General features: G+C 42.0%; 1 protein-coding gene across 4 annotated transcripts in view; it reads right to left on the reverse strand.

Moving 5' to 3' along the window:
- Positions 1-3,736: 3,736 nt before the first annotated feature.
- RAF1 (Raf-1 proto-oncogene, serine/threonine kinase) overlaps positions 3,737-27,445 on the reverse strand; it is a 72,287-nt gene continuing 48,578 nt past the window's right edge. For all 4 annotated transcript variants that reach the window (XM_015420249.1, XM_015420247.1, XM_015420248.1 and 1 more), the window contains 8 exons: positions 26,164-26,281; positions 11,979-12,063; positions 10,919-11,095; positions 10,412-10,458; positions 9,434-9,552; positions 8,395-8,526; positions 5,627-5,761; positions 3,737-4,786 (listed from right to left, as the gene is read on the reverse strand). In XM_015420249.1, coding sequence (XP_015275735.1) covers positions 4,646-4,786; positions 5,627-5,761; positions 8,395-8,526; positions 9,434-9,552; positions 10,412-10,458; positions 10,919-11,095; positions 11,979-12,063; positions 26,164-26,281 — 954 coding nt within the window. In that variant the 3' untranslated portion in view covers positions 3,737-4,645. The remainder of the gene's footprint in view (positions 4,787-5,626; positions 5,762-8,394; positions 8,527-9,433; positions 9,553-10,411; positions 10,459-10,918; positions 11,096-11,978; positions 12,064-26,163; positions 26,282-27,445) is intronic.

The following is a 27,445-nucleotide window of genomic DNA, read 5'->3' on the forward strand; positions in this document are numbered from 1 at the left end:
AGAATAAACTCCCTAATTTGTATAACATGGTCACAAGGATGAAGTTGCATTGGGAGCTGTACTTGCCCTTTGAGAGAAAAAACCATGATTTTCATTGAATCTATTTCATCAGGCTTGGATTGATACTATTATATTCAATAATTAGGAACTATTAGTAGCATTTTTATAAAACAGTCCAGTTTGAATTTAGTTAATAAGGGGTAGGATAGAAAGTGTCGTAGATGCAACGAACATGAAATTGAGCACACTTCAGAGGATGGCGGAAGACCGGAAGGCCTGGCGGGAGCTGGTCCATGGGGTCGCAAAGAGTCGGACTCGACTGTGCAACTGAACAACAACAAAGGATAGAAAGAAGAGAACTGCTTTTGAAGGGGAGAAGGACGAAAGATTCTTGTTGTTACTGAATAATGAACACTGCCTTACCTGTCAGTGGAAACAGCTCCGTGGTCTCCAGCTGCAGCCTGCCCCATCATTTCTTTGTTACACAGCCAGTTGGTCAACCCTAGACGGTTAAGCTATCGTGTAAATAGGTCTTCCTTTAAGGCATCCACATAATTTAGATTTCTTCAAACTTGCACAATAAATTTCTTCCCTTGGCATAAAACATCAGATGAAACTTTTGCCAAGGCCACTCTAGCACTAAATGGTTAAACAGGGACTTTCAGCAACCACACCAAGCAAGCAGGTAGAATATAGGTTGCTTCATGATTCAGGATTTTTTCCCCACCTTCAGTATGGTCAGTGGTCCCCATAAGATATAATGGAGAATCAATCTGGGGATCTGTGGGGGCTCTTTTTTGAGGTAGAGGCACCAAATTTGCAGCATAGCTGCTGGTGCCTCTCCTCAAAAAAACACCCCCAAGTTTCAAAAAGATTAGACCAGGGAATCCAATTATATGGGCCCCCAAAGAAAGTGTTCCCATCCTCCATTACTTTCAATGGAAGAAAAGGTGTTTAAAGGGATCACAAGCCGCAAGAGTGGCACAACTTCGTGAGTGAACTCCAAAGGCATTAGAATGGAATGCAATAACTTTAAACACCCTTCAACTAGTGGTCCCAAAAGATCCTGATTTTTCGGACTTGGCCATTTCAGATAGCCAGAAAATGCCCAAAGAAATATCTGGCTAAACGAAAATCCAGAAAATACCGATAAGGTATTTTTCAGATATTTTTCAGCTTGGGTTTAGCCAAAAGCACACCCCTAGTGTGAACATTAAGCTCTGGCTAGGGTTAAAGATGTTCTAAACTTGTAACTAGCTAAAGGAGCAGGAAAATGAATTCCATCATTTCTATAAAAATAGACTCCCTTGCCTGCTGAGCAGGGTTATGTTGCAAGGTTTTAGGGTTCAGTGCATTTGTAGACTGAATTATCCTCCCACTTGCATTTAATCAGAGTATGGGATGGTTTAAATTTCATATCATATTTCCAATATTGGAATTGAGCCACACCAGTGCTTTAAGTGCCCTTTTTAACTTATAGGTCCATGCCTTGTAGCAGAAGGCAGAAACTAGAAGCTTAAGCAGGCAGTAATTTTAGCTTGGACAAGAGCCAGAAGTGTTTCAGAGTATGCTGGTTCCATTCTTCTGCTAACTCTTCAAGTTCTTCGGTTACACACTAGCTTCCAGCATTGGTGTTGTGACCACAGGCACATGCACCCACCCCACTTACTGCTGGAAAGAATTTCATTTTCAGCTTTAGCTTCAATATTTAAATGAAAATATCAATATTCTATAACTGATGCCAGTTCTTCCAGTTGCTTTGATTTTCTAGCTCAAGAGGAACTTTCTAAATGTAATGAACTACATCTTATAGGTATACCACCCATGTTCATTACACTCATTGGTACTGGACAGCATTTTGTTTTGCTGTAACAATTAGAGTTATTTCCTACACTGACCTTTGCCACACTGTTACCCATTCACCAATTTAGATAGATCTTCCTCTTCACAATCCACTTCAGTTTTAACTATCCTGAAAATTCCGTATCATCCACAAATTTGGCCACTAAGCTGTTCATCGCAATGCCAAATCGTTTATGAATTACATAGCACTAATCCTTTTGGGACCCTGCTGCTCACTTCCCTCTGTTGAGAGAATTGTCCATTTATTCCTCTTCTGTGCTTCCTGCAATTTAACCAATATTAATCCATAAAAGGACTAGCAATTAGTACATTCACCCATTATATATCACTGCAACTTTCTATGGAGATGATGGTGCTTGCGCTACAATCAACTCACAGAATCGAGCAGCTCACTATACTACATAAGTGCCAAATATTACACAAAGCCTGGAAGGTAAAAGCAGCAGTGTTCAAACAGCAATGGAAGTCTCCCAAATACAAATCAGCTCATTCTATCGGCATATTAATGTTGACACAAGTGAATGATATGCGAGCTTATGTTAGAGTGATGCAGTCATTTTAAGCATTGCCACTTTGTTACTAAGTTTTCCTATTTAACATTTTGAACTATAAAATCCATTTGACAAGACCAGCTGCCTAATTTATCCATAAACTACTCATGCTAATTAGCTGATACAATTCATATTTATGCTCAGATTTTATATAAGATTTATAGGACAGAATGATTCTAAATAAGGTCTTCACAACACAAAGCAAAATAGTGCCTCTTAGTGTGAATACCGAATTATATCCCTTTGGTTTACATATTGGGTAAAAGAACCTTGTAACATTAACATCAGTTTTGTAAAAACAAATTTGAACACTTTTGAACTGCTGCCAGTAGGCATATTGCAAGCATACTGATGTTCAAACAAATCTACTCAAGAGCAGTTTCAGTTCATCAATATCACTTGATTGGACAGCACTATTTACTTGTTAAAGAAGACAAGAAAGTCAAGCATGACAAAATTGACTACATTCTTAAGTGATACATGGTGTCAACAGAAATTAAACAGTACACATGAAAAGTAAACATTAAAAAATACAAATGTCATAGCTTATTAAGTTCTCAAATCATGTCCCAATGATCCTCCACAGATAAAGGTGAGTATCCTGCATGCACCTTCCCAAAGTTAAGGTCAAATGATGAGTGTGAATGTGTGGTAATAAAATACAATGGACCAAAATATCTGTGAGATCTAATTTCAAGGACTGCCACTACGAGCAAACTTTTGAGAAGGGCACTAATGGGTCCTTCTCTATGCCTGAATGTCAAATATGAGCTTTTATGCAAGTGAAATAGGACATTGCATACAATGCAATATATAATGCACATGTTTCCGAGAATACTGTGTACTGTAAACTACTCTAGAGCTTCCCTCTTCTAAAAAAGATGTATTAGAAGGCAGTCTCTTCAGTAATTTTGCTTCCTCTCACACTCCTCCAGTTCTTAAGGCAAGCAAATGGTACAATACACTCTCGGGAAACTAGATTATAAGGACAAAGTAACAGGTTGGATCCCATAGAATGTTTTTGTTAATGGAAGGCATGATTTTTACCAATTCTGCTCTCCCACTGCGGATCTGACTATCCCCCCCCCCCCAACATTTCTGGGATTATTTTAGGCTGCAGCAGAAACAGTAAGCAAGGAATTCCCATTTCTGCTGATGGAAATCCCTTCTATCAACAGATTTACCATAGGATCCAAACAGTAGATAACATACATTTCTTATGAGTGTGGCACACAAGTCTGAAAGATCAGTTTAAAAAAACTTGAATGACACACTTAAATTTAATTTATTTTATTAAAATAAGATAATCAGAAGAACCTTGGTTTACAATAAATGCTTCTTCTTTAGGAGCAATAAAAACAAAATTAAAACCCAAATCAGCACGGGAAAAACCTGTATACGCCAGAAGTTTCTTTATAGTGCATCTCAGAAAAACATTTCAAACAGACTAAAGGTTGCTTTTGCAGAAATATATTGACATTGCTTATTTGCCTCTTCATCTTCTTCCCCATGTTATAGTTCCTCATGGACATCCCAGGGCATTGCAAGAATTGAGTCCGAAGTACACAAGCTTTTTGTGTTACTGAAAGATGATTGCAGCATATTGTGCTACCTTCTTTCTCTGAGCAGTACAAGTTAGAATATATTCTCACCTTTACAAAAAGCGTGTTTTCTTCCATGTGCAACATGATTTAGTGTTGGTGTTTAAAGTTTCATTACCTTGAGAAATATGCTGTAGGAGAAATGTTGCTGAGCGAGCATTCCCTTTTCTCTTGTCTTCTTGTAGGCTCGCTATTTTAGTTAAAATCCCTCCAGCTTGAATGGCAAAGGCTATCAAACAGCAGCACCATCTGTATTGAGTTTGCTCAAATGCTAAGCCATTATTGCTGCTACACAAATATAATCGTTTATTTAGCAGAATGGAAAAGTCAAAACCTGCTAAAGTAGTACTTTTTTGCATGGGAAAAAATAAGGCTCAAGTGCATCTATAAAAAATAGTAATAGGACTTCTTGTATACAGTCTGTTCACTATTTCAATAACCGTAGAAAAAGGCAACATGGAATATTGTCCCTGTAGGATCAGAACAGTAAAAATTCGTAGCAGCTCATTCCTAAAACTGGCATCCAGCCGAATCCCACGCTGGCAATGCAGTCCTGTAGACCGAGGCATTGAAAGCACAACTGCTATAACAGTTACTGGGGAGGGCAATGAGGCAGTGCACTCTGATCGCCTAAAACACAGGTAGCTTTGTCGATGTCAGTGTGCATGAATTTATGTCCTGTGTGTGGGTTGCACGATGCAGAGAAGGTTCTGAAGCACTTCGGTTTATTTTGGGTAAAGAATGCTGCAGCAATTCAATGGAAGACAGTATCTAAGAGATGAGAAAAAAGAGTCAATTATAAAACAACCACTATCTGACTCACTGCAAATCCAGGAAGGCAGGACTTTTGAATATTAAGAAGCTCAGTTGTGGGGAGTAAAACTCAACTTCACTGAAGTACTTGTACATCATATGGAATATGAGTTGTTCCAAACCAGAAATCCTTAACAAGCCCACAAAGACATGCATTTATGCACAATCTCATCTCACTATCAGGGCTTGTGATAAAGGAATACCACCAAGGTCACTCCATGGCTTGTATACTTCAAACTCGAGCCTCCTACTAACTACTGCTTGCACAGAATACAGATCCAGTAGGAGATGGCTGAGACAGGACAAAGTTTTTGGTTTTGGTCTGTGGTTCTTGTACATAATTCACATTACTGACTCAAAGCAGAAATCAAACACAAATCAGTATGCAGGATACCCATAAATCCAGGTATTCTGACCTAGTGATGTAGGTTCTTAGAGAAATACAAAGATTAAATATTTTAAATGAATATCATCTCAAGTTTAAATATATATTTGGCATTAACATTTATTAGAAAAACTACATAGAACTCTGGATAAATAGTACATTTTCCATGGTTTTCTGATGGCATCAGTATCTCTTGGAAATAAGAAAATGTGCTGCACTACTTAATACCAATGCATATTTTCCAAAAGGAATTCAAGTTCAGACTTTCATTTGAGAAGCAGCTACCTATTTCTAGATTGTTCCCTAGTTTGAGACATTAGTTGACCCACTGTACTGCACTACTAGTATCTGCCTTTTTTCTCCACCCTGTTCTACTCGTTTATAGAAGTTTCACAGAAGAATTGAATTCTTACCTGTGGAAAAAGAGGTCTTTCTTCCCTTACTTTCTTCAAACAATCTGCTACAAGTCTTTTCATTGCTTTGGGACAATTTTTGTATAATTTACTGAGGTCTGGAGATGCATAACCTCGACCAACCATAAAAATGATCTAAGAAGAAGCAAACACACCCTGGTCAGATAAAAGTGTTAAACATAAAAATGCTCTGAAAGTAGATAGTTCTGTTTTCCTAACCTAGGAGCTAACACAGAAACCTAAACAGCAGATGGCTCATCTAACTGGGTTTCAAGTGGAGCAGAATATACTGCCTCTGGTTCTGTTATCCCACTGCTAGCCAGCTCAATTAGTTGCCCGGATCCAACGTAATATATGAAGATAAATATGCACATGAATACATTTTTTTCAAGGAGATTCTGCTGCTGCTTTGTCAACCTCCTTTTGGATTGGATGTGGAGCTCCAGTGTTATGCATGGACCACTATGCCCAATTTGTTATCGCCCCTTGTCAATAACAATGTCTCTCTACTTTTAAATGTAAATCACTTACTAGAAATTAAAAATGTGCAACCTATTGGTGCTGCTTAGCACCACATATTTCTTCAATGGAGACCAAAAGCCAGCCCCCAGTGTTTCTTGAAACCCAACCACTAGTTCTAGAATGATACCTTCAGGCAGAAAAATCTGGTGCTGGGCTTAAAAAAAGGGATGGCTTTTGCTATCTGTAAGAGAGGAACTACTTTCCTGAGCCAAATTGAACTGCTGAAACCAACTCCATCCTCTATCAAACCAAAAAAGTAGAGGGTTGCCCTCACCTTGCAATGGGCACCTTTCAGTGACAAAGTGGCTTCCCTCTCATAAGAACCTAATTACCTAGCTGAATGAGACTGAAGTCTACTTAATCCAGCACTGCTCCACAAAACAGCCGGGTAGACATCTCAAGGATGGCTTTCACATTAGTCTCTAGTATCTGTTTTAGGGAGCTGCGGTGGCTCAAGTGGTTAAAAAGCTGAACTGCAGGCTGTGGAAGGTCGGTAGTTCAGCAGTTCGAGACCCGAGTGTGCTGCATGATGGAGTGAGCTCCCGTCTCTAGTACCAGCTCCTGCCAACCTAGCAGTTCGAAAGCAAGATAAATAGGTACCACTTCAAGTGGGAAGGTAACAGCGTTCTGTGCGCCTTGGTGTTTAGTCATGTTGGCCACATGACCACGGAAATGTCTTTAGACAGCACTGGCTCTTCGGCTTTGAAACAGAGATGAGCACTGCAACCTTAGAGTCGGATTCGACTGGCTTTCGAGCACGGGAACCTTCACCTTTACCTGTTTTAGAGATACACATGTCTATGGATGTCCATTCAGGAACCACGGCTAATAGTAGTTTATGGAGGTAGATCCCATTTTTTCTAATAAAAAGCAATTTAAGAGAGATAGCACTAACATATTTTGTGATAATGAATTCTATATATTGATTACATATTTGCCTTGAGCAGGCCTCTGACGGCGGGAGACAGGAAGGCCTGGCGTGATCTGGTCCATGGGGTCGCGAAGAGTCGGACTCGACTGTGCGACTGAACAACAAGGCCTCTGAAGAGGTGGCATATAAGTTGCATAAATAAATAAAAAGTGGTACTTCATTCTGTCAACTTAGTACTATTCAGCTTGAATGGGTACCCCGGGTTCTAGTATTACAAGGAACAAAACCTTCTCACTCTCTCGACACCAAATGTCATAAACCTTAGAGAAGACGTTCCAAATTCTGATTAATTCAGTTGTCCTTGTCCAATTCTATGATTTTCTTTTTGAAATGAAATCACCACAATGGCACACAAGTATTTTAAAGTATGGCTTCATCGTCTGTTTATATTATAACACCGTGTTACTTCAATTATTTTTCTTTCCTAGCTATTCTCAAAACTGAGGTTCTAACTATACAATGGATAGGGAGAAACAACTTTGGAAACAGTGAAAATACAGTTCCCAGCTCTGTATTAATCTCTAGGTACAAAACAGGACTGGGTCTAAGGCTCACCACCACCCAACACCCTAAGATAAAAACACTTCCTCATGGACCAGTGGGATTCCTACCGAACAAATCAAAAAGTTGCATGATGTTCTTGTGCCATGTGTTAACAATACATTAGCATGACTAAACTGTAACATTGTTTTAGCATTAAATTGTTAAGATTGGGAATCAGAGTTCTTCACTTGTGAACCAACTGTGGCACAACGCAAAGGCAGAGCAAACCATGATTTGCTTTACATGACTGAGCCTAGGGGATTTTTTTTGTTCTCACACATGGCTCAATAACAAAACATTTCTGCTTTATTTGCTTCATATAGACACCACATTTCTCTCTAATGGGGACCAGAAGAAGCTTACAACATCCTTCTCCATTTTATCCTCACAACTCTGCGAGGGAGATTCGGCTGAGAGTGTGTGATCTGTCCAAGGTCACCAAGCAAGTTTCCATGGTAGAGTGGAGATTCAAACCTGGGTCTCCCAGATCCTAGTCCAACAGTCTAATCACTATACTTGGCACCGCATGGCATCGCTGCACCGTTCTCTACAGAACAGGATTCCAAACCTTGGTTTAATTCCAGTTTAAAATCCTGATCTCTAGAGAATGTTAATTGGGTCATTAAATGTGTTCTCTGAACACCAAAGAACTTCAATTTGATTATTTTGACAAGCCCCGAGTTTGGTCTGTTATAGGGTCCAGCTACGATAACAGAAATAATCATTTGTAAGTGATCTTACAAAGCATTACATAGAAATTATTCTCTCTCACCTGGTCTCTGTTGTTAATATGGGAATATGGTAATTCTCCCGTCATCAATTCATATAGTACTATTCCATAAGAATACACATCAGACTGGAAACTAAATGGATTACTATCCTGCATTCGAATCACTTCTGGTGCCTTTACGAAAACAAAAGTAGGTTACAAATTGGTATCTGGGGAAAAAACACTTTACAATAAACTCAGTGACCATAATTTAATCTAGAGTCAAGACAACTGATTTGGAAATAGTAGCTAAAGAACATTAACTAGCCCAAAGAGGAAGAAATACCTAATGTTATTTCAGCTTAAAGAAAGTATAACAAATAAGTCAAGTTCTCGATATTACAGCACATGCTTTTTTATATCACACAGAAGTAATCTTCAGTTTAAACTTCAAGATGTTACAGGAACAGAAATGGTTGGAAGAAGGAAAGAAACTTTTTGAAACCTCAAAGAGCAGAGTGGCCAAGAAATAATACTGAAATAGGCGCTATGCTCAGCCACAGACCTACTGCATGATCTTAACCAGTCACTCTCAGGGCTGCTTCATACATTATGAGAATGAGCAAGTATTATCTGAATACTGTGCAAACAACATTTTTAATCCTATCTACATACAGAAGCAGCAAGCAGAACACATACAGCCAAACATACACACATCAGTTTCCCCCCCTCACATGTAACAGCTACAAAGTATAAGACATGCCCAGATGTGAAGCAGCATTCCTTTACGGCAGCTCTAAGAAAGCAATCCTAAGCAGCTCTACTCAGATCTATTCAATGGGGCTTGATCTCAGGAAAGTGCTTTTAGGCTTGCACTGTAACACACCGTACTACACAGCGATTCAAGCGTAACTGATACAAGATGGTAGATCACGCTACACATGAAAAAGAACCAAAAACAGCAATACCGGCCTATGATTTGTATTGGTTCCAAGTGGCATGTATTCTACCTTACACTGGAGGAAGGCTTCAAAGTTTGCTCAGTACAACAGATGCAAGAGCAGGTCAATTATAAGTATTTTGCTACACACAAGATTCTTACCATCCAGAGAACAGATCCAGTAGGTTGTTCCACCTGCTGAGAACCACTCCATCTGGATTTGACTGTTGCTAACCCAAAATCTCCTATCTTTACTGTACGATCTTCATGAAGGAATATATCTACACGATTGTTAAGGCACACATCTGGACAATAATTCAAGTTATCATATGCTGCCCTTGCATTCAGGTCAACATTTTCACGTAAGAAAATTATTGTTACACAGTTTATTATGTACAGCAATTGATGTATTTTAAGTGGCTTATAAATATTAAATACTAAGGAAAGTGCCATACCCCACCTAGGCTTCCCTCTTTATATCTTTCTCCAGATCATGTAGCATTATCAGACTCACGTCTCATCTCTCAGGCAGAAAGGACTGCTTGTGCACTACAAATACAATCCCTGTAACAGCTCTGGATAAGATCCACAATCAATGAATTATCACAGGCATCTTATATATTATGAGTCTAATTTAAAAAATATTTTGTCTTAAGCAGGTTTTTCTAGTCTAAATTTATTTGTACTTTCTCACACACTGAATAATGCACTTTCAATCAACTTTGCAATTTTACTGTGTGAAATAAGTATATAAGAACATAAGAGAAGCCAATGTTGGATCAAGCCAATGGCCCATCTAGTCCAACACTCTGTCACACAGTGGCCCTAAAATACCAGGTGCCAGTAGGAGGTCCACCAGTTGGGCCAGGACACTAGAAGCCCTCCCACTGTTGCCCCCCCCAGCACCAATGGCAAAAGTCACTTGCAAATGATTGCTAAAGTGGATTGGAAGTGCATTATTTAACAAGTATGAAAGTCCCTGAATAGATGATGTATCCAGAAGTATATGTCAATACAGCAATATATGGCAGAAACTGATCTCACCAGATCATTACACCATACTACAAGTACACAGCTTATTTCCCATATGGATCAAATAAAAAGAGGCAAACAGAATTCTACTGAGTAACAAAAGGATACTATTTGATTTCATGTCTCTGTGTATTATATTCTTTGCATGCAAGTAGCTGTAAGAGAATTTGATCAATATAAACTGGAATATATTTACAATGAAAAAAGATCATAGGTAGATGACAAAGACATCTGTTGTCACAATTTTTTCCTCAATCATACAAAATTTAAATTTTATACTTGATAATATATTCTCCATTCAAATTAGAGACTATTCTACCAAACAAATGAAATTGCATTTTTGTACCTCCCAAGAACTGCCCAGTTCCTATTACTTCTACAGGAAGAACATCTGCCAAGCTTTTAGACCACATTTGTTTGATTTTCATCTACAATCAGATCTTTCTAAAGTTTTCAAAACAGTTCCTCGCTGTCTGCAAACACCTGTTTGGTAAAAGCCTTAAATTTAGTTCAATTACTGTGTACAGTGGGGGGGGGGCATTTTCCAAAACAGCAGTTATTTTCTCCTTTCTTTACCCAGCTAGCTTGGACATTGCAGCATCTAAGTCAACTCACTCCATTCCTTGTGCAGTCTGTCTTGCAATATCAATACGCTGTAACATCTGAAACTTGGTCTCCTGAACATGCAAGTGCTTGTACAGACTACTTCCCTCACACCACTGTGTGACAATGGCCAGATTATCTTTCGTCATGTAGCCCATAAAAAGCAAAATATTAACGTGCCGAGTTTTCCTAGTAGGAATAAAAGAATGAATGTTATCAGATGAACCTTTAAAGAGCCATAACATTTGCCATCTGAGTTAGTAAAGCCTAACAAAATGTACAGTCCTATATAGTTACACAAAATTACAAGTCCACTATTATGTATTTATAAGCCAGCACATGGATCAAAGCAAAAATAAATCTAGCAGGGACTCTAAGCAAGAAATACTGTGCAACTAAAACCCAAAGGCTTTTCAGCCTCCCCTTTTCAGGTGGAACACCTTTGAAAAGCCTCTGCATCAGCCACCAAGAAGGTATGAAGGAACACAGAGAGTGATTAACACATGGAATTCACTGCCACAGGAGGCAGTGGCAGCTACAAGCATGGATGGCTTCAAGAGGGAATTGGATAAACATATGGAGCAGAAGTGGGGCAAGTGATGCTCTGTATTCTTGGTGCTTGGTGGGGGGAACAGTGGGAGGGCTTCTAGTGTCCTGGCCCCACTGGTGGACCTCCTGATGGCACCTGGTATTTTTGGCCACTGTGTGACAGAGTGTTGGATTGGATGGGCCATTGGCTTGATCCAACATTGGCTTCTCTTATGTACTTATGGCCATTTTGGATTCCAGCCAGCAACTGAGGACTAGCAAGCACTCATCATAGATGCAACTTGCCAGGCACCAGAGACCAATTACATACTAAGTATTCCTGGTTACAATCTGGAACACAAAAGATCCAATATGGCAGCCCAATAGTCTCTCAATTCTGCTTGCATTTACTGTCCACAGAATGTCAGGCAACGAAGTTCTATAGCAAACACAATCAGTATTGGGCAATCAGCCACAGCTGGCAAAAACAAAGATCACTGTGATAAAGTTACTAGGTGAGTATTTAGCTACCGTGTTGATTTACCTTAGTACAGCAACTTCATTTCTAAAGGCTTGAAACTGTTCTGGAGTTGGATCTACAACCTTTAATATCTTCACTGCTACATCACCTGTAAGCATAATGTAAGAACTGTAACTGCCAAGGTAGACCTCACATGTATAACATATAAGAGAAAGCAATGCTTTCTAGTAAAGTCTGCAGAAAATAACCAGAAAACAAATTAAAATATGAAGATCCCCCCCATTTTTGAAACTGTGAATGACTAACCCTGTTCTCAGCCTTGTCCAGGATTTTAGAACTAGTCTACTAATCCCACACATCTAAACATCCTCTGTGTTTAATGAACAGCAGCCCCTCGCTCCCAAGGTCCCACGGCAAACCACTTTTGAAAATGGGTATAGGAGGTCAAGGTGTCTGTTTATTAATAAAAAGTTTTTAAAATTCTGCAAAGCCTATTCAAACTCTTTGGGGCACCAAAGTAGCTCTCTGGAGACCAGCCACTGTTCTAAGCCCTGTATTCCTAGAAATACTTCTAGACTTGAAAGGATCAAATAGCTGTTTCTTACATCACACTCTGAACCAGTGCAGTTTACAGAGTATGTTTGTCTAGGTCAGAAAGTCACTAGTTTAAATCCCCTCTGCCATGAAGATCACAGAATGACCTTGGCCAAGTGATTCCCTCAGCCTTGACCTATATTTGGGTTGTTGTAAAGACAAACAGGGAGGAAAGAGAGCCATGTACACTGCCCTGAGCTCACTGGAAGAAGAATGCAATAAAAATGTATTGATATAAGGAGAACAGGAGGACCACCATTTTGAAGAATATTAAAAAATTCAGTGATACGAAGACATCTGTTTGGACCACTGCACAACTAAAACATCAGTTTACCTGCCTTTGAAAAAAAAAGTCATCTTAGGTTTTTACAATGTGGTAAAGTCACATATTGTGTTCACATGCATTCTCTCTGTGATGGCTCCCAACTTGTGGAATGGCCTGCTTGAGTAGCTGAAGAATATGCCCACACGCCTATCATTCTGCTGAATGTGCAAAACAGTAATGTTCAAGAGGGCATTTTTACAAGGCCTGTTTCCTGCCCATTTGGTCATGTGACAAAGAGGGAAGAAGCACTCTTCCCTCAGTTCTCCCTTCGCCACTTTGGAGTATAGAAGAACACATGACAGAGCCCGCCCACAGCAGGGAAAGAGGGAGGGATGTTCGCCTGCACAGAAGATACTTGATGAACATCAGTTACATGTAAGTGCAACCATGTTTTCATCACCATGTCTTCTGTGCAGTCCCATATGGCAGAATAGCAAGCTCACCCACCATGGAGAAGAGTGTGGGCTGATCAACAGAATAATGAGTGCAATACTGCTTTTCCCACAGCCGCTTCTCTCCTGGAGTCAACGTCAATCCAGTAATATTTGACGAATGTGGATGCAGAAGACCATATTGCTCCTTTACAGATCTCACATATGTCAGTGCTGCTGTAGAATGCTGCAGATGTCACCTGTGCTCTTGCTGAATGAGCTTTTACCGGGAAAGGGCACTCCACTTTAGCTGTGTTATATGCTAATCTAACAGCTGAAGAGATCCACCTAGAGAGTGTATGTGCTGACACAGACTTCTCCTTGACACCTTTAAAACATACGAAAAGATTTTGGACTTTTCTAAGTTTAGAAGTACAATCTAAATAAAATAACAATGTTCTTCTTAAATCCAGACTATGCAGGGTTTGTTCTGCTGGTGACTGTGGCTCTGGGGGGAAAACTGATAGAACAATCTCCTGCAATATGTGAAACTCTGAAACCATTTTAGGTAAAAAGTCCAGGCTTGGATGCAACACCACTTTTTCTCTATGAAATCTGAAGAACTGGGGGGGGGGTCGCAACTCAGAGCTCTTAACTCCCCCACTCTCCTGGGCGAGGTGACTGCTACTAGAAATGCAGCCTTGAAGGACAGTAAAGACAAGTCACATATAGCCACTGGTTCAAATGGTTTCTGCACAAGCTGGGACAAAACAAGGGATAGGATCCACTGAGGGATTTGTGGTTTAACTGGTAGATACAGGTTATAAAGGCCCCTAAGAAACCTCTTTGATGTTACATCAGAAAACACTGGTCTTGAGTATGTCTACGTGAAACATGGAAATGGCTGCTAAAAGCACCTTTAGTGAGGATGTAGAAACAATATTCAAAAATCTCAGAAAGTGCACAACTACCTGGCCTAATATGCCTACTTGAAGCCCAGGTTACAAACCAATATCACTTAGACTCATAGGATTTTCTGGTGGAGGGTTTGCGTGAGGATATTGGCATCTCAGTAACCCCTCTAGACCACTGGTCTACGGAAAAATTAACCATGCAATGAGATGCAATGTGCTTGTGTTGTAGTGGAGGATCGGGCCCATAGATAGATCCTTTGCAGGGGGTAGGGTTTTGAACCTGCCTTTGGATAGTTTCCAGACTGTTGGAAACCAGATTCATCTGTGCCAGAAAGGGGCTATTAGAATCCCCGTAGACCTGTCAAGTCTTATTTTACACTACTTTGTGTAGGAGTGGGAAGGACGGAAATGCATACAGGAAGCCCTGGAACCAATGGAATTAGTATTATTATTATATATTGAATTTATTGATCACCGTATCTCAACTTGCTCCGAGCTCTGGGTGATGTACAGTATGGCATAAGCCTTCGGAACAGTATGTTGTTGTTGTTCAATCGCACAGTCGAGTCTGACTCTTTGCGACCCCATGGACCACATCAGGCCAGGCCCTCCTGTCTTCTGCCGTCCTCCAGAGTTTGCTCAATTTCATGTTGGTTGCAACAGTAACACTGCCTAACCATCTCATCCTTTGCTGTCCCCTTCTTCTGTTATCTTCAATATTTCCTAGCATCAGAGTCTTTTCCAGTGAGTGCTCCCTTCTCATTTGGTGACCAAAGTATTTCAGCTTCAGTATCTGGCCTTCCAGGGAACAGTAAGGGTCGATTTCTTTTAGGATTGAATGATTTGATCTCCTTGTAGTCCAAGGGACTCTCAAGAGTCTTCTCCAGCACCATAATTCAAAAACATCTATTCTTCGACGCTCGACCTTCCTTATGGTCCAACTCTCACAGTCATACATTACTACTGGGAATACCATTGCTTTGACTAGGTGGACTTTTGTTGACAGGGTGATGTCTTTACTTTTTATTATGCTGTTTAGGTTTGCCATAGCTTTCCTCCCAAGGAGCAGGCATCTTTTAATTTCAAGGCTGCAGTCACCACCTGCAGTGATCTTGGATCCCAGGAACGTGAAGTCAGTCACTGCTTCCATGATTCTATTTGCCAAGGAGTGATAGGGCCGGATGCCATGATCTTAGTTTTTTTGATGTTGTGTTTCAAGCCAACTTTTGCGCTCTCATCCTCAGCAAGAGGCTCTTTAGCAGTGTTCCCTCTAAGCGGAGTTAGTGTGAGCTAGCTCACAGTTTTTTAGCCTCTGGCTCACACATTTTTGTCTTAGCTTAGGAAAGATAGCTCCACAGCAAATTAATTTATGCAGGAGCCAAATGGCTCGCTCACAACTTTAATGCCAGTAGCTCACCAAGGAGAATTTTTGCTCACAAGACTCCACAGCTTAGAGGGAGCCTAGCTCTTTAGGTCCTCTTCATTTCCTGCTATTAGAGTGGTATCATCTGCATATCTAAGGTTGTTGATGTTTTTCCCAGCAATCTTAATTCCAGCTTGTGATTCATCCAGGCCAGCATTTCGCATGATGGACTCTGCATATAAATTAAATAAGCAGGGTGACAATATACATCCTTGCCCTACTCCTTTTCCTATTCCAAACCAATCAGTTGCTCCATGTCCGGTTCTAACTATCACTTCTTGACCCTTATGCAGGTTTCAGGAACAGTATACAAACTTTTACTATAATAAAATTAATAACATTAAAGCCAATTTAAAACAGATTCAAGATGGTGTCACTAACAATTACACAGTTGAAAATTTGGAATTCTGGACTGTTTGGTCACTTCCTATTTTTTTTGGAATTGGAATGTATCCCCCAAGGACTGGAGGTCTCCAGCTGCTCTGGAGGCATTTTGCATTTTCTGCTGTTACAAAAAGGCCCATCTCAAGTAAACCCCAGATCCTGAATATGGGGTCAAGGTAACAGTTGTTGAAGGACCACTCATGTGGGAAGCCTAACTCTCTGCTCAGGAAATCCCCTGTCCTGTTGTCTCGGCCTCTGATGTATATAGCTGTTAGGCTGACCCCTAGGCCAACAGCCCATTCCCATATGTGAGTTACTTCCCTGAACAAACTGAGACAGCCTGTTCCCCCTTGCTTGTTCACACAAAATGTTGCCGACATGTTGTCTGTTGCTATCAGGAGGTGTTTTCCCTGCAGTATGTCTGTAAAGGAAGCAAGAGCATATTTGATTGCTCTGAGCTCTAAGAAATTAATATGCAGGTGGGCCTCCCTTGGAGACCAATGACCGCAAACTCTAGCTCCCTTACAGTGTGCCCCCCCAACCACTCAATGAGGTGTCCGTAAAGATCTACAAGTTGTGAGATGGGACTCTAAGGGGATCCCTTCTAGCAGATTCTCCTCTTTTGACCAACATTCTAAAGAATGAACCACTATCCTAGGAACTGAGAGCCTAAGCCACTGAGGGTCTGAACCCATTTGGAACTTGCACAAGAACCAGTTCTGAAGGAGTCACATACAGAGTCTGGCATGAGAAATCATGGCAGTGGTCGAGGCCAAAAGGCCCTATAACTTTTGGATAGTAATTGCTCTTTGAAACCTATTTCTACTGAATCTGGAGACTCGTTTTTGAATGACTTGGGCCCTCTGAGTTGGAAGGTAAGCTCTATATAATGTAGCATCTAACCTTGAATCTGGAGACTAGTTTTTGAATGACTTGGGCCCTCTGAGTTGGAAGGTAAGCTCTATATAATGTAGCATCTAACCTTGCTCCTATGAATTCTGTGGTATAAATGGGGGTCAACCTAGATTTGGACCAGTTAATTATAAATCCTAGGCTTTCCAAAGTCTGAACTGCCATGGACAGGTGGGACCTAAGCTGACACTCAGAATCCCCATACACAACCAATCATCGATTACACAACCTTCTATTCAAAAGCGAGCCACTACTTCTGAAACACATTTGGTAAAAACTCTCGAAGCCATAGATAGCCTAAAAGGCAAGAAGGCATATTGAAAACACCTTTCTCCGTATGTGAACCTCAGATACTTTCTGCAGTCCTGATGTACTGAGAAGTGAAAGTAAGTGGCCTGGAGATCCAGGACACAAAACTATGCTAGGGGTGTGCAATTATTTTACCAGTATTTTTCGGTTTTGGTCTACTGGACTTGAAAAAACTTCAGCATTCCCCCAAAATCCCAGATCCAAATACCGATATGGTATTCGGATCTGGGATTTTCAGAAATCTTGATTTTTTGGGGGTCCAATAGACCAGACCCAGAAAATGGCAGTAAAAAATACCAGCCTGATCCTGGGGCTGGTTTGGTTTCTCCTGCAGCCCGGTTTAAACTGGGCAGCAGGAGAAGGCAGTGAAGAGCTGCGCCTGCAAGGAGCAATGGGCTCCCCCCACAGGCACAGTGATCCCAGCTAGGCTGCCCTCTCTTGCCCCCCAAATTAAACCAGGTGGCAGGAGAAGGCAGCACAGATCTGCGCCAGTGGGGAGCTCTCAACTACCACCGACCCAGCTGATCTTGGGGACTGTCCCCCTTGCTTGCCCCTGTATCTCCCCTGTTGCCTTTTTGAATGGCTATGAGGCTGGAATAGTGGGCAAAACTGTGTCTGGCTTTGATACTGGACAGGGAGGTACCTATACTGCCTACTGAATAGCTAATGCTGGCTCTCAGGAAATACCTTGGCTTCTAGTACACACCTTGCTGATAGGTGATGCCCAGAGATCTGGCGGTGAGCCTATTCTTTCTCATCCTGTCAAAGACAGAGTCAGTTTGCTCACTGAAGAGCAGTTTTCCCTCGAAGGGCAAATCCTCAATATGAACCCTTGTGTCTATGGGCAATGCAGATGCTCTTAACTGTCTCCTCAGAACTGTACTAGAGCCCATAATACAGCTGCAAGCATCAGTGATGTGTCTAGAGGTATTCAAGTTTGCCCAATTTTATGTCCTCTGCCTGTAACAATTTGGCCATTGTCTTTTTGTTTTCAGGTAGGCTTTCTAGGTGTTGGGACATCCTCTCCCAGAGAAGCATCTGGTAAAGCCCAACTATGGCCTTAAAATTGGCAACCCGAAGACCCAGGGCTGCTGATGTGTATATCTTCCTTCCCATCATATCTAACCTGAGACCTTCTATATCAAGGGGAGATGAGAGGGAGGGCCCCTTTTCTTGGAAGACAAAATCTCTGTAACAAGAGAGTTGGCAGTGGGGTACTGAAACAGAAAATCCTAGTGGAGGTCTGACTCAATGCTGCCCTAGTCCAAACATTGATAGCTATATCTTTAATGTCCTTAAATCACAGGCAGGGCCACTGGCCCGTTCAGATGTGTATAACACACTCATAATTGGAGCAGAGGAATTTGGATTTGGAGTGATGTAGCTGAGTTCCGTGCCTTGGCCATGCTAGTAATTTGTTCTGAACATAGCTATAGATCCTCCGTTGACAACACCGGGGTTGGAACCTAGACCTTGTCATCGGGCAACAGGAGGGAGGTGCAGCCAGACTCAATGTCTGATGCAGAATCATGGGGTCTATCAGGATCCAGATCTAAGGGATCAGACCCAGGTTCATCTTGCATTCCACTGGCCCCATGGTGGAGGGGCCCATGGAGGGTACACTGCCCATTGAGGGTGAGGAGCCCAATGTACAATTTGGGGAGTGTCCCTGGACTGAGAAAGCGCTTAAGACTTTGATTGCCTGGGTTAGGAACTCTTTGCTACTGATGAGACTTCTACAATGTTATCTTGAGATGACCGGTCCTCAGTGTGGCCCAAGGATAGTGATGGTGCCTGAGGCTTTTGCATCTGCATTCCCTCTGGCGATTATCTTCTGCATTGTGGAACAGGGGGAAACCCTCAAATCGATGGCAACCTTTGACATCAAGATGAAACCAACCTCCGAGATGGGGTCAGCGTAGATATTCAGCATCGAGGAATGCCTCGTGACCCACAATGAGGTGGAGATGTCAAAGTGCCACTTGGAGTGGAAAGACGTCAGCCCTGAGGAAGCAGAGACTGTCGTGGTCATGGCTACAAGCCCCAACGTCGAGGGATTTATGGCAATTGGCAGCAAGTCAGAGTGGATCTCTGCAAACTCACAGCCGTGTCAGGTGGAAAGTCCAAACTCCGTTTCTTTGATGCCCCCATTTAGCCTTCTTTTTGACATTTTTGCTGGGGGTTCTGACACTGCTCTTGGTGTGGCTACTGCCCCTTCAGCTGAGGGCTTTCACCTGGCAGTCGGAATAGAGGCCACGGATGGGAGGGGGCGAGAACCCATCTTCAAAAGGTCTGAGGGTTTCAGTAGGACTCCAAGGGATTTCTCCCACAGAGCCGCCTTAAGGTGTTGTGCCTAGTCCTGGCACACTATAGGCATAAAAAGGCCCTTCGCCTAAACAGAGTAAGCACTTGGTGTGCTCGTCGTTCTGGGCCATTTTAGTGCCATAAGCCTTGCACTTTTTAAAGAGGATCATGAAGATCTTTTACTCACAAAACACTTGGAAGGAGAAATGCTGAGGTAATTTTAAAGCAGGAGCTCAGAACAGGTCCTCTCTTCACAGTAGCAAGAGGAGAATTGAGGGGAAAGCGCTCCCTCCCCTCCGGCACATGACCAAACGGGCGAGAAACGGGCCTCTGCCGGAGGGGAGGGGGCTACTCATTTAGAAGCTTTCTAGAAGCTTGTGGAGTTCTCTCTTCTGTGGTGGGTCCTGCATCAGGGCGGTACCATGTGGGAGTGCACAGAAGGCATGACAATGTAGCATACTAGAACAGTCCAGGAGTACACCTTTGTAATGTAATACAGCTGTAGTGCACTACAATGATGGTTCTATGTATCACCCTGCTTTTACGGTATTATCTTCTATTCCTACATTTTTCTATGATATACTTTGCCTTAGGCCAGGGGTCCCCAACCTTTTAGAGCCTGTGGGCACTTTCGGAATTCTGAAACAGGGTGCTGGCTGTAAAATGGATGGCATCAGGATGTGTAGCCAACCACAAAATTTCTGCCACAAGAGGTGGAGCCAACCATAAAATGTAAAGGAGTGAGGTTATGCATAACTCTAAAAACTCAACATTTCAGATTTTTTAAAATATAGTTAGGTCTCTAATGGCCAAACAGAAGACCCTGCTGGGCAAAAGCTCCACCTGGCCCCGCCCGCATTCTAAAAACACTTGGCAGGTACCAGGAAAAGAGGTGTCAGGGTGCCATGCAGGGGTCATTTCCTGTAGGAGCACACAGGAGCAGAGCTCCGGCAGTAAAGAGCCCGGGGGGTGGGCACATGCAACAAGCCCCATCCCCTGCTCCCAGCAGCCCTTAGTCAGAGCAAGAAGCAGCCAGGTAAGCTGCAGAGCCCCCCCCCCCCCCCGGGTCCAAAACAGTCCAGTGGCAAAACAGTCCAGAGCTCTCCCTCCTCTGTGAGGACAGATCTGCACGCCCCCCCCCCAATAGCTAGCAATCCAAAACAGTCCAGTGGAGCCTGAGCGGTGGGTGTTGCCTTCTGACACACTTCCGGTGATGTCAGGGGGTGTGGCATATGCAAATGAGTTATGCTAATGAGCTCCTGCACCTCTTTGTCTATAAAATGACCCCTGGTGCCAAGGCATCCAGAGGCACCAAGCTGGAAACTCCCGCCTTTGCACTGTTTTACTGGATGTCTTTTCCTGTATGAGCACATTGTTTTTCTTCCGCAACCTGGCTTTAAGTCTCAGCGAGAAAGGCAAGCTATAAATAAAGTAACTAAACACTTCTAAATTGGCACAATGGTTACCAGTGAGAGATTATGACAATGTTGTTTGGCAAAACACAACAAGGAAATTAAGATGAATAGTACCTGCTGCAGTCTAGTAGGTTATGTAAGTTATATACCGAGACATTTTCCTTAAACTTGCTTTTAAAGAGTAAGAGTCCAGGAGCACCTTAAAGACAAACAACATTTGTGGCAGGGTATGAGCTTTCGTGAGTCACTGCTTCAGAAGAAGTGAGCAGCGACTCATGAAAATTCATACCCTGCCACAAGTTTTGTTAGTCTTTAAGGTGCTCCTGGATGCTTACTCTTTTTCTACTGCTACAGACAGACTAACACAGCTACCCGTCTTGCTTTTAAAGAGTACATGATAACGGTCTCATGGTACTGCTTTGAGGATACAAGAGGACAGAAGACTCTCTGGGATATATGTGGCTTACTGTGCCACTGTGAGAGGGAAGAAAGGCTTGGGGGATTCTGTACTTTTAAAAAATCAATATGGGGATCCTTGGGTTGCAGAAGTTTGAGAACTACTGCATTTTGACATCCATGATGAATCTTAACCAGGACTACTAAGAAATAAAATAGCAACTACCCATTTCTGGCTTCAAGGGCAATGAGTGATTTAAGACATGCCAGCTAGATAGTGTCTGCTGCTTACCCACGAAGTGCCTGTCATGATTACTTTTCAAACTAAACAAAACTTGGCTTGCATTTTCATTAACAGGTTTTTAACACAAACGAACAAGAGGCAAAATGAAGGGGGGAGGGAGAGACATACTGCTGAACACATTTCCAACATCACAACTGTATCAGTTCAAGGAGATGGCAACACAGTCCCAGAATTATAAACATTCAAACAGTGTTTTGGCTATCTTAAATATAGCACATTCTGTCTTCATGACAGCACAGAAGCATTTGAAGCCAATGAGGACTAACATTAGATTTGCTGTTACCAGGCCTAAAGGATCAAGTGTGGGGATATGTGTTCTTTCCCCCAACCCTTCCCACTATACATATTAACATCCCTCTACCTTGACTTGTTATTGTCTGATCAACAGGGCTCACAGTAACACAAACCTAGATGCATTCTGAATTTAATCTTTGGAATTTGGGAGTCATTAAATGTGTGCTAACCAAGAGTAGTGCTGTTTAGAGAGGGGCCTGGGGCTCAGTTGCAGGGCATCCGGAATAGCATGCAGTTTGCCCAAGGTTCAACCTCCAGCATCCCCAATTAAAAGAACCAAGTAGTAAAAGATGGAGAAAGAGCCTGGAGAGTTCTCCCGCCAGTCAGAGAAAACTGACCTTTGTCAGACCAACTGTCTGACTCAGTATAAGGCAAGTGCAATGTGCAGATGCAATTCACAACTGGGATAAACAGAAAAGGAAGCATCACGTGGGTGAGAAGGAAGACCACACCCACCTAATCCCAGCTTCTTGACCAGCTAATGTTGTGCTTACACAAACCCCATAACACCATCCTTACTACCATATATTTCACTCTTGTAGCATGCCATGAAATTTCAACTGGAATGCTGAAGTGTCTGCAAATCTTCCAGGCCTTTGTCATGTGGTTCATTTTAGAATTTTACTCATCATTAATGAGGTGGGTCAGACAAATAGAAATATAGTTTTCAGGTCCATGCAAAATACTTTAAATATCTGTCAAGCACTATAGGGTTATGTGGCTGTTACTGCTCTGTGGGTCTCTAGGTGATGTACAAATTTAGTTTACTAGCAACCAAATTCATGTCATGCAATTGTCCGCTCCTTCCCTCCCCCAACAAATTTGAGGATATAAGCACATCAATGTTGCTTGAGACTGACCATTTCTCATCAAAAGAAAAACCTTTTTGGTTAATATTTGCATTTTTAAAACAAGTCTAGAGCTCAGTTTAATTGCCCTTAGTTTATTTTACAATTCGCTTCAAAATCTTAGTAGCTACCATAAAATTTTAATGAAACATGTTGACTTGAGATGCTCCCTCTCACCTTCTCTCTGTGATTTAAGAAAAGGGAAAAGGGGGGGGGAGATATTTCCTAAAAACAATGGTCAAATAACCTGACTGCTTCCAATCTCAGCCACTTTAAACTTCTCTTATTCAAATATTTATATCCCATTTTTACTGTGACAAGGCATCTTACAAATCATACTGAAAAGCATAATAGGGGTGTGCTAAAAAAAATCTATTTTTCTTGCTCCATTATAGCCTATGGGGACCCTTATAGTCAATGGGTTCCACAGCCTATAATACAGAACTGACCGGGGGGGGGCGGTATTGGGGGTATCTGGGGCTATGGGGGGCTGTTTTTTAGGTAGTGGCACCAAATTTGCAGCATAGCTGCTGGTGCCTCTCCTACTCCCCCCCAAAAAATTTTTCAAAAATATCGGACCAGGGGGTCCAATTCTATGGGCCCCAGAATGAGGTACCCCATCCAATGAAGCAAAAAATGCTCCTGATCTGGAAGCTAAATTGTCTGAGCAGCTAGCTAAAATGTGGTGTGCCAGCACCCCTAGCACAGTTTAAAGGGAACACTGCTAGGTGGGTAAGCTGGCAGGCAGAGAGAACAAGTCTGTCCTCTTCTCTGTTCAGATGACCCATATCAACCTAGTGCCTTGAATTCTGTTTTGGTAAGCCTGGTGCACCCTGGAAAATGTAGTCTCCAGAGCTCATAGCATCAGATGCCTTAGAGTGAAACAATTTGTCAGGTTCTACAAGAAAATAGGGAGAGAGGACTACAAACTACAGGAGAAAGTAAAGGAAAACCACTAGACAATACAAAAGAACAGAAAAAATTAGCATCTCATTTTTTTCCTTTTCTTTCCTTCAAACAATATCCTTGCTTGGGGGCCACAGTCCCATATTCCGAGTCTTCTCCAGTAAGTGTTTCATCCTCATTTCCCTTATGACTCTCCTCATCTTCTTCCCCTGTTGGTCCAAGTTGTAGCTGCAAGAATGCACTAGTTTTCATAACAGAGTCAATTTTCCCGCTCTCATCTTTAAATTTGAAAAGTATGCCTTCAGGTATAATCCATTTGTAGGGAATGTTGTTCTTTTGTAGAAACAAAGCCAAGTCTCTGTATTTTTTCCTCTTCTTTCAAAGGGAATGTCTTTCAAAACTCTTATCTCCTTGCCGTCAGTTTTAAGGGTAGTTCGACTTATTGCCTTTAATATCTGGTCTCTTTCTTGTCTTCTGGGGAATCTAACCACCACCTCACCAGGGAGATTATTTTTCTTTATAAATTCTGAATATGACCTATAGATCACATCCATCTCGCCTTGAAGAACATCCGCTTTTAAATATGCAACCGGTCCCAGGGCATCAATCATGATCTGCTTTAGATTCTCCCTTTTAATCTCAGGAACTCCCTGAAATCTCAGAACAAAGCTTGCCTTTTCCATTTGCAGCTGTAAAAGCTGGGTTTCATCCGAGTTTCTCTTCCTTTCCATCTCCTGCATTTGTTTGTTAAGCTTTTTGGTATTGGCATCCACTTCTTTAAGGTTCTCAGCTGTTTGCTCTGTTTTTTAATATTCTCACTTAGTGCTATTGCTGTGCAGCGAAATTTTCGTTGAACGTCTTCATTTGCTCCAGCAGGGGTCGCAAAGCATCTGTTAGCATCTTAGAGAAATCTATCGTTACATCCGGTCACGTGACCGCACTCACTGGGCTGGCACTTCTTGAAGGAGGCTTAGGTTTCGGATGCTTAACTTTCTCCATCTTTTTCACGACATCTTTCAGGATGTTTACATTCAAAGTAACGCTGCCAAAAGTCTCTAAAGTCTGCAAATCGCCTAAAAGTCTCTTGTAAGTTCCTTAATATAGCTTCTTTTCACTTTTAGTTCCACCCCCCTTCTGCTTTAAGTCCGTTTTTAGTTTCATGGGAGGGTTCCCGCCCCCCCCCGCTTACTTTAAGGGGGACTTTCAGCCGGTTCTCTGGTGTTTGCTTCAACCAAACTCACTCTTAATGTAGATCAAGTAGATCATGCCGTTTATCATGTAAGACGCTCGACCTCCACACGCTTGTCCCGGTGTGCGTCTCTGAGTCCAGTACTGGAACACAGCAGTAAGACCGTCGGGGCATCAAAACGCCTCAATCCACCAGCAGTGTGCCGGGGGAGAGGCGATCCTTGGCAACCCATGGCTAGGAGCCCTTCGCAAGGGTTCCAGGGGGGCATGTACGATCGCACCCCCTCTCCATCCGCCGGTTCATGGATCGCGCCCTCAGGAGCTCCCGAGCGGCGCGTCCGCCATTAGATCACCAAAACCGGAAGTCATAACTTGTCAGGTTCTGGGGGGGGAGGGGGACCTGAGAGGAAAGAAAGCAGCTCTGCTCACGTAGGTTGGCTGGTAGGCAGGCCACTAGCTATCGCCACTGCCATGGAGAAGGGATGGGGAAATTCTTCTTCTTGGGTATACAGTTTAAAACTGTACTGCTCACTTTCATATTAAAAGTGGATATAATATTTGTCTTCCTGCACTAACCAAATATAGACACATATATTAAAACTAAGGACAAATCTTGAAAAAAATATTTATCCAGAATCATTACCTGGACTGGCTTAAGTTATCTCCTATTGTGGGTTTTTTTTAAAAGGTAGTTTCCTCAGAGATCCCTTCTGTTTCAGGTAGCCAGCAAGTTCATTTAAAACATTTTTATCTAGCTTTCTAACTAGCTTTCAAGGCAGTTTGCAATGTTTAAATTACAGCAAAACCAATACAAATATTCAACTGTCGCAAAACAGAACCAACAAAGAAAAAAGCAGCAGAATCAAATTTTCATATGATTTAAGCCACATAAAACAATAGCGATGTTATCACATCATTCATTAAACTTTAAGGCAGGTGGCCAAACAAAAGGGTGCAGGAATGTTCCATGAGGCACACTGGTTGTTTAAAGTCAAAGATAAGGGATATATTCATTTGTGGGGGGTTTTCCTTCCTCTTTCCTATTATTTAGACATTAGTAGGAAAAGTAATATGTGAAAAAGCACACATGGAACAACAGATGAGAAAGTTACTGACTGTATCACTAAATTGAACCTTTAACTTATTCCAGTTCTTACTATACAACTTTTAGAATAAATGCAACCCCTCTTGTGTAGTATACCATTTCATGAAACATGCAGCAAGGTCAGTTTCTTGCACTTATCTATGAATAAGAAATAAAACTATGCACATGGGGCCTCAACTCAAGCCCCTCAGCGCCCAGTAGGCAATTTTAATATCATTACTTTGGAACAATTATAATGGAACTATAAATTGCATACCATGCCATTTGCCCTTGTAAACAGTCCCGAAGGAGCCCGACCCTACTCTGGTAGAGAGCATAACTTCACTGGCTTCTATTTCCCAATAATAACTTGAATCTCTCTGTCCACGAGCTCTCTGAAAAGGAAGTAAATATTTACAGATAGCACATCCTAGAAAACAAGTTTTAGCAATTCGTATCAAAGTTTGTATCAAATATATGATTAGAAACACTGAACATAGATCTAATTCTGTACAGTAGATAGTTACAATGCAGACTTTAAAATAGCAACAGAAAAAGATGTGTAAGAAAGATTAGTACATTATCATTTGTACGCACTGGTAGAAGACAATAAAGGGCGGCAGAGAAGGAGTTCCAAAGTTTTGGCACCATGATCAAGACCACCCCCTTCTCAAGTTGCCACCCATCTACCTTGATAAGGTGAGGGCACCCAAAGCAGGGCCTCTAAATATGACAGAGTGCGTAGGTAAGGTTCATATGGGAGTAGGCAATCCTTCAGGTATGCTGGCCCTAAGCTATATAGAGCTTTAAAGGTCAATACCAGCACCTTGAATTGGGCCCAGAAGTAAACTGAGAGCCAGTGGAGACAGAAAAAGATTGGAATGATAATGGTCCTTACAACCCACTCCCCCCACTCAGTGTTCTGGGCACAGCAGTCTGTACCAACTGTTGTTTCCAGGCAGTCTTCAAGGCAACCCCATATAGAACACATTGCAGTAATCTAATGTAGACATTAACACAGCATGCACCATAGTGGCAAGACATCTGCTGCTCAGGAACAGTTGCAGCTGGCAAAAGGCATCCCCATCTACCACTGCCACCTGTTTATTCAACAGGAGACCTGGGTCCAGCAGCACCCCCCAAATAACAAACTTGCTCCTTTAGGAAGAGTGCAATCCCATCCAGAAGAGAAGATAACCCAGTTCCTGAGTCAGACTTTTCACCCCACCAGTAACACCTATGTCAGGATTAGGTTTCAGTTTGTTAGCCCTCATCTATCCCAAAACTGTCACCAGGCACCTCCCTAGCATCTGCCAGAAGCCCAAGACAGAGCTGAGTGTCATCTGCATATTGATGGCCACTCACTCAGCCCAATCTCCAGATGATCTCTTGCAGCAGCTTCACATAGACGTTGAAAAACATGAACAAAAAAGAATCTTGCAGGATCCTGAAGCCAGAGGCCAAGCAGCAGTCCGTCAACACGACAGTCTGAAACCCACCTTCAAGGTAGGGCTGATACTACTGCTAAATGGTGCCTCCCAGTTCCAACCCCAAAAGGC

Source organism: Gekko japonicus, unplaced genomic scaffold, assembly GCF_001447785.1.
Source record: "Gekko japonicus isolate JY-2015 unplaced genomic scaffold, Gekko_japonicus_V1.1 scaffold254, whole genome shotgun sequence".
In the NCBI taxonomy this organism is placed as follows: Eukaryota; Metazoa; Chordata; class Lepidosauria; order Squamata; family Gekkonidae; genus Gekko; species Gekko japonicus.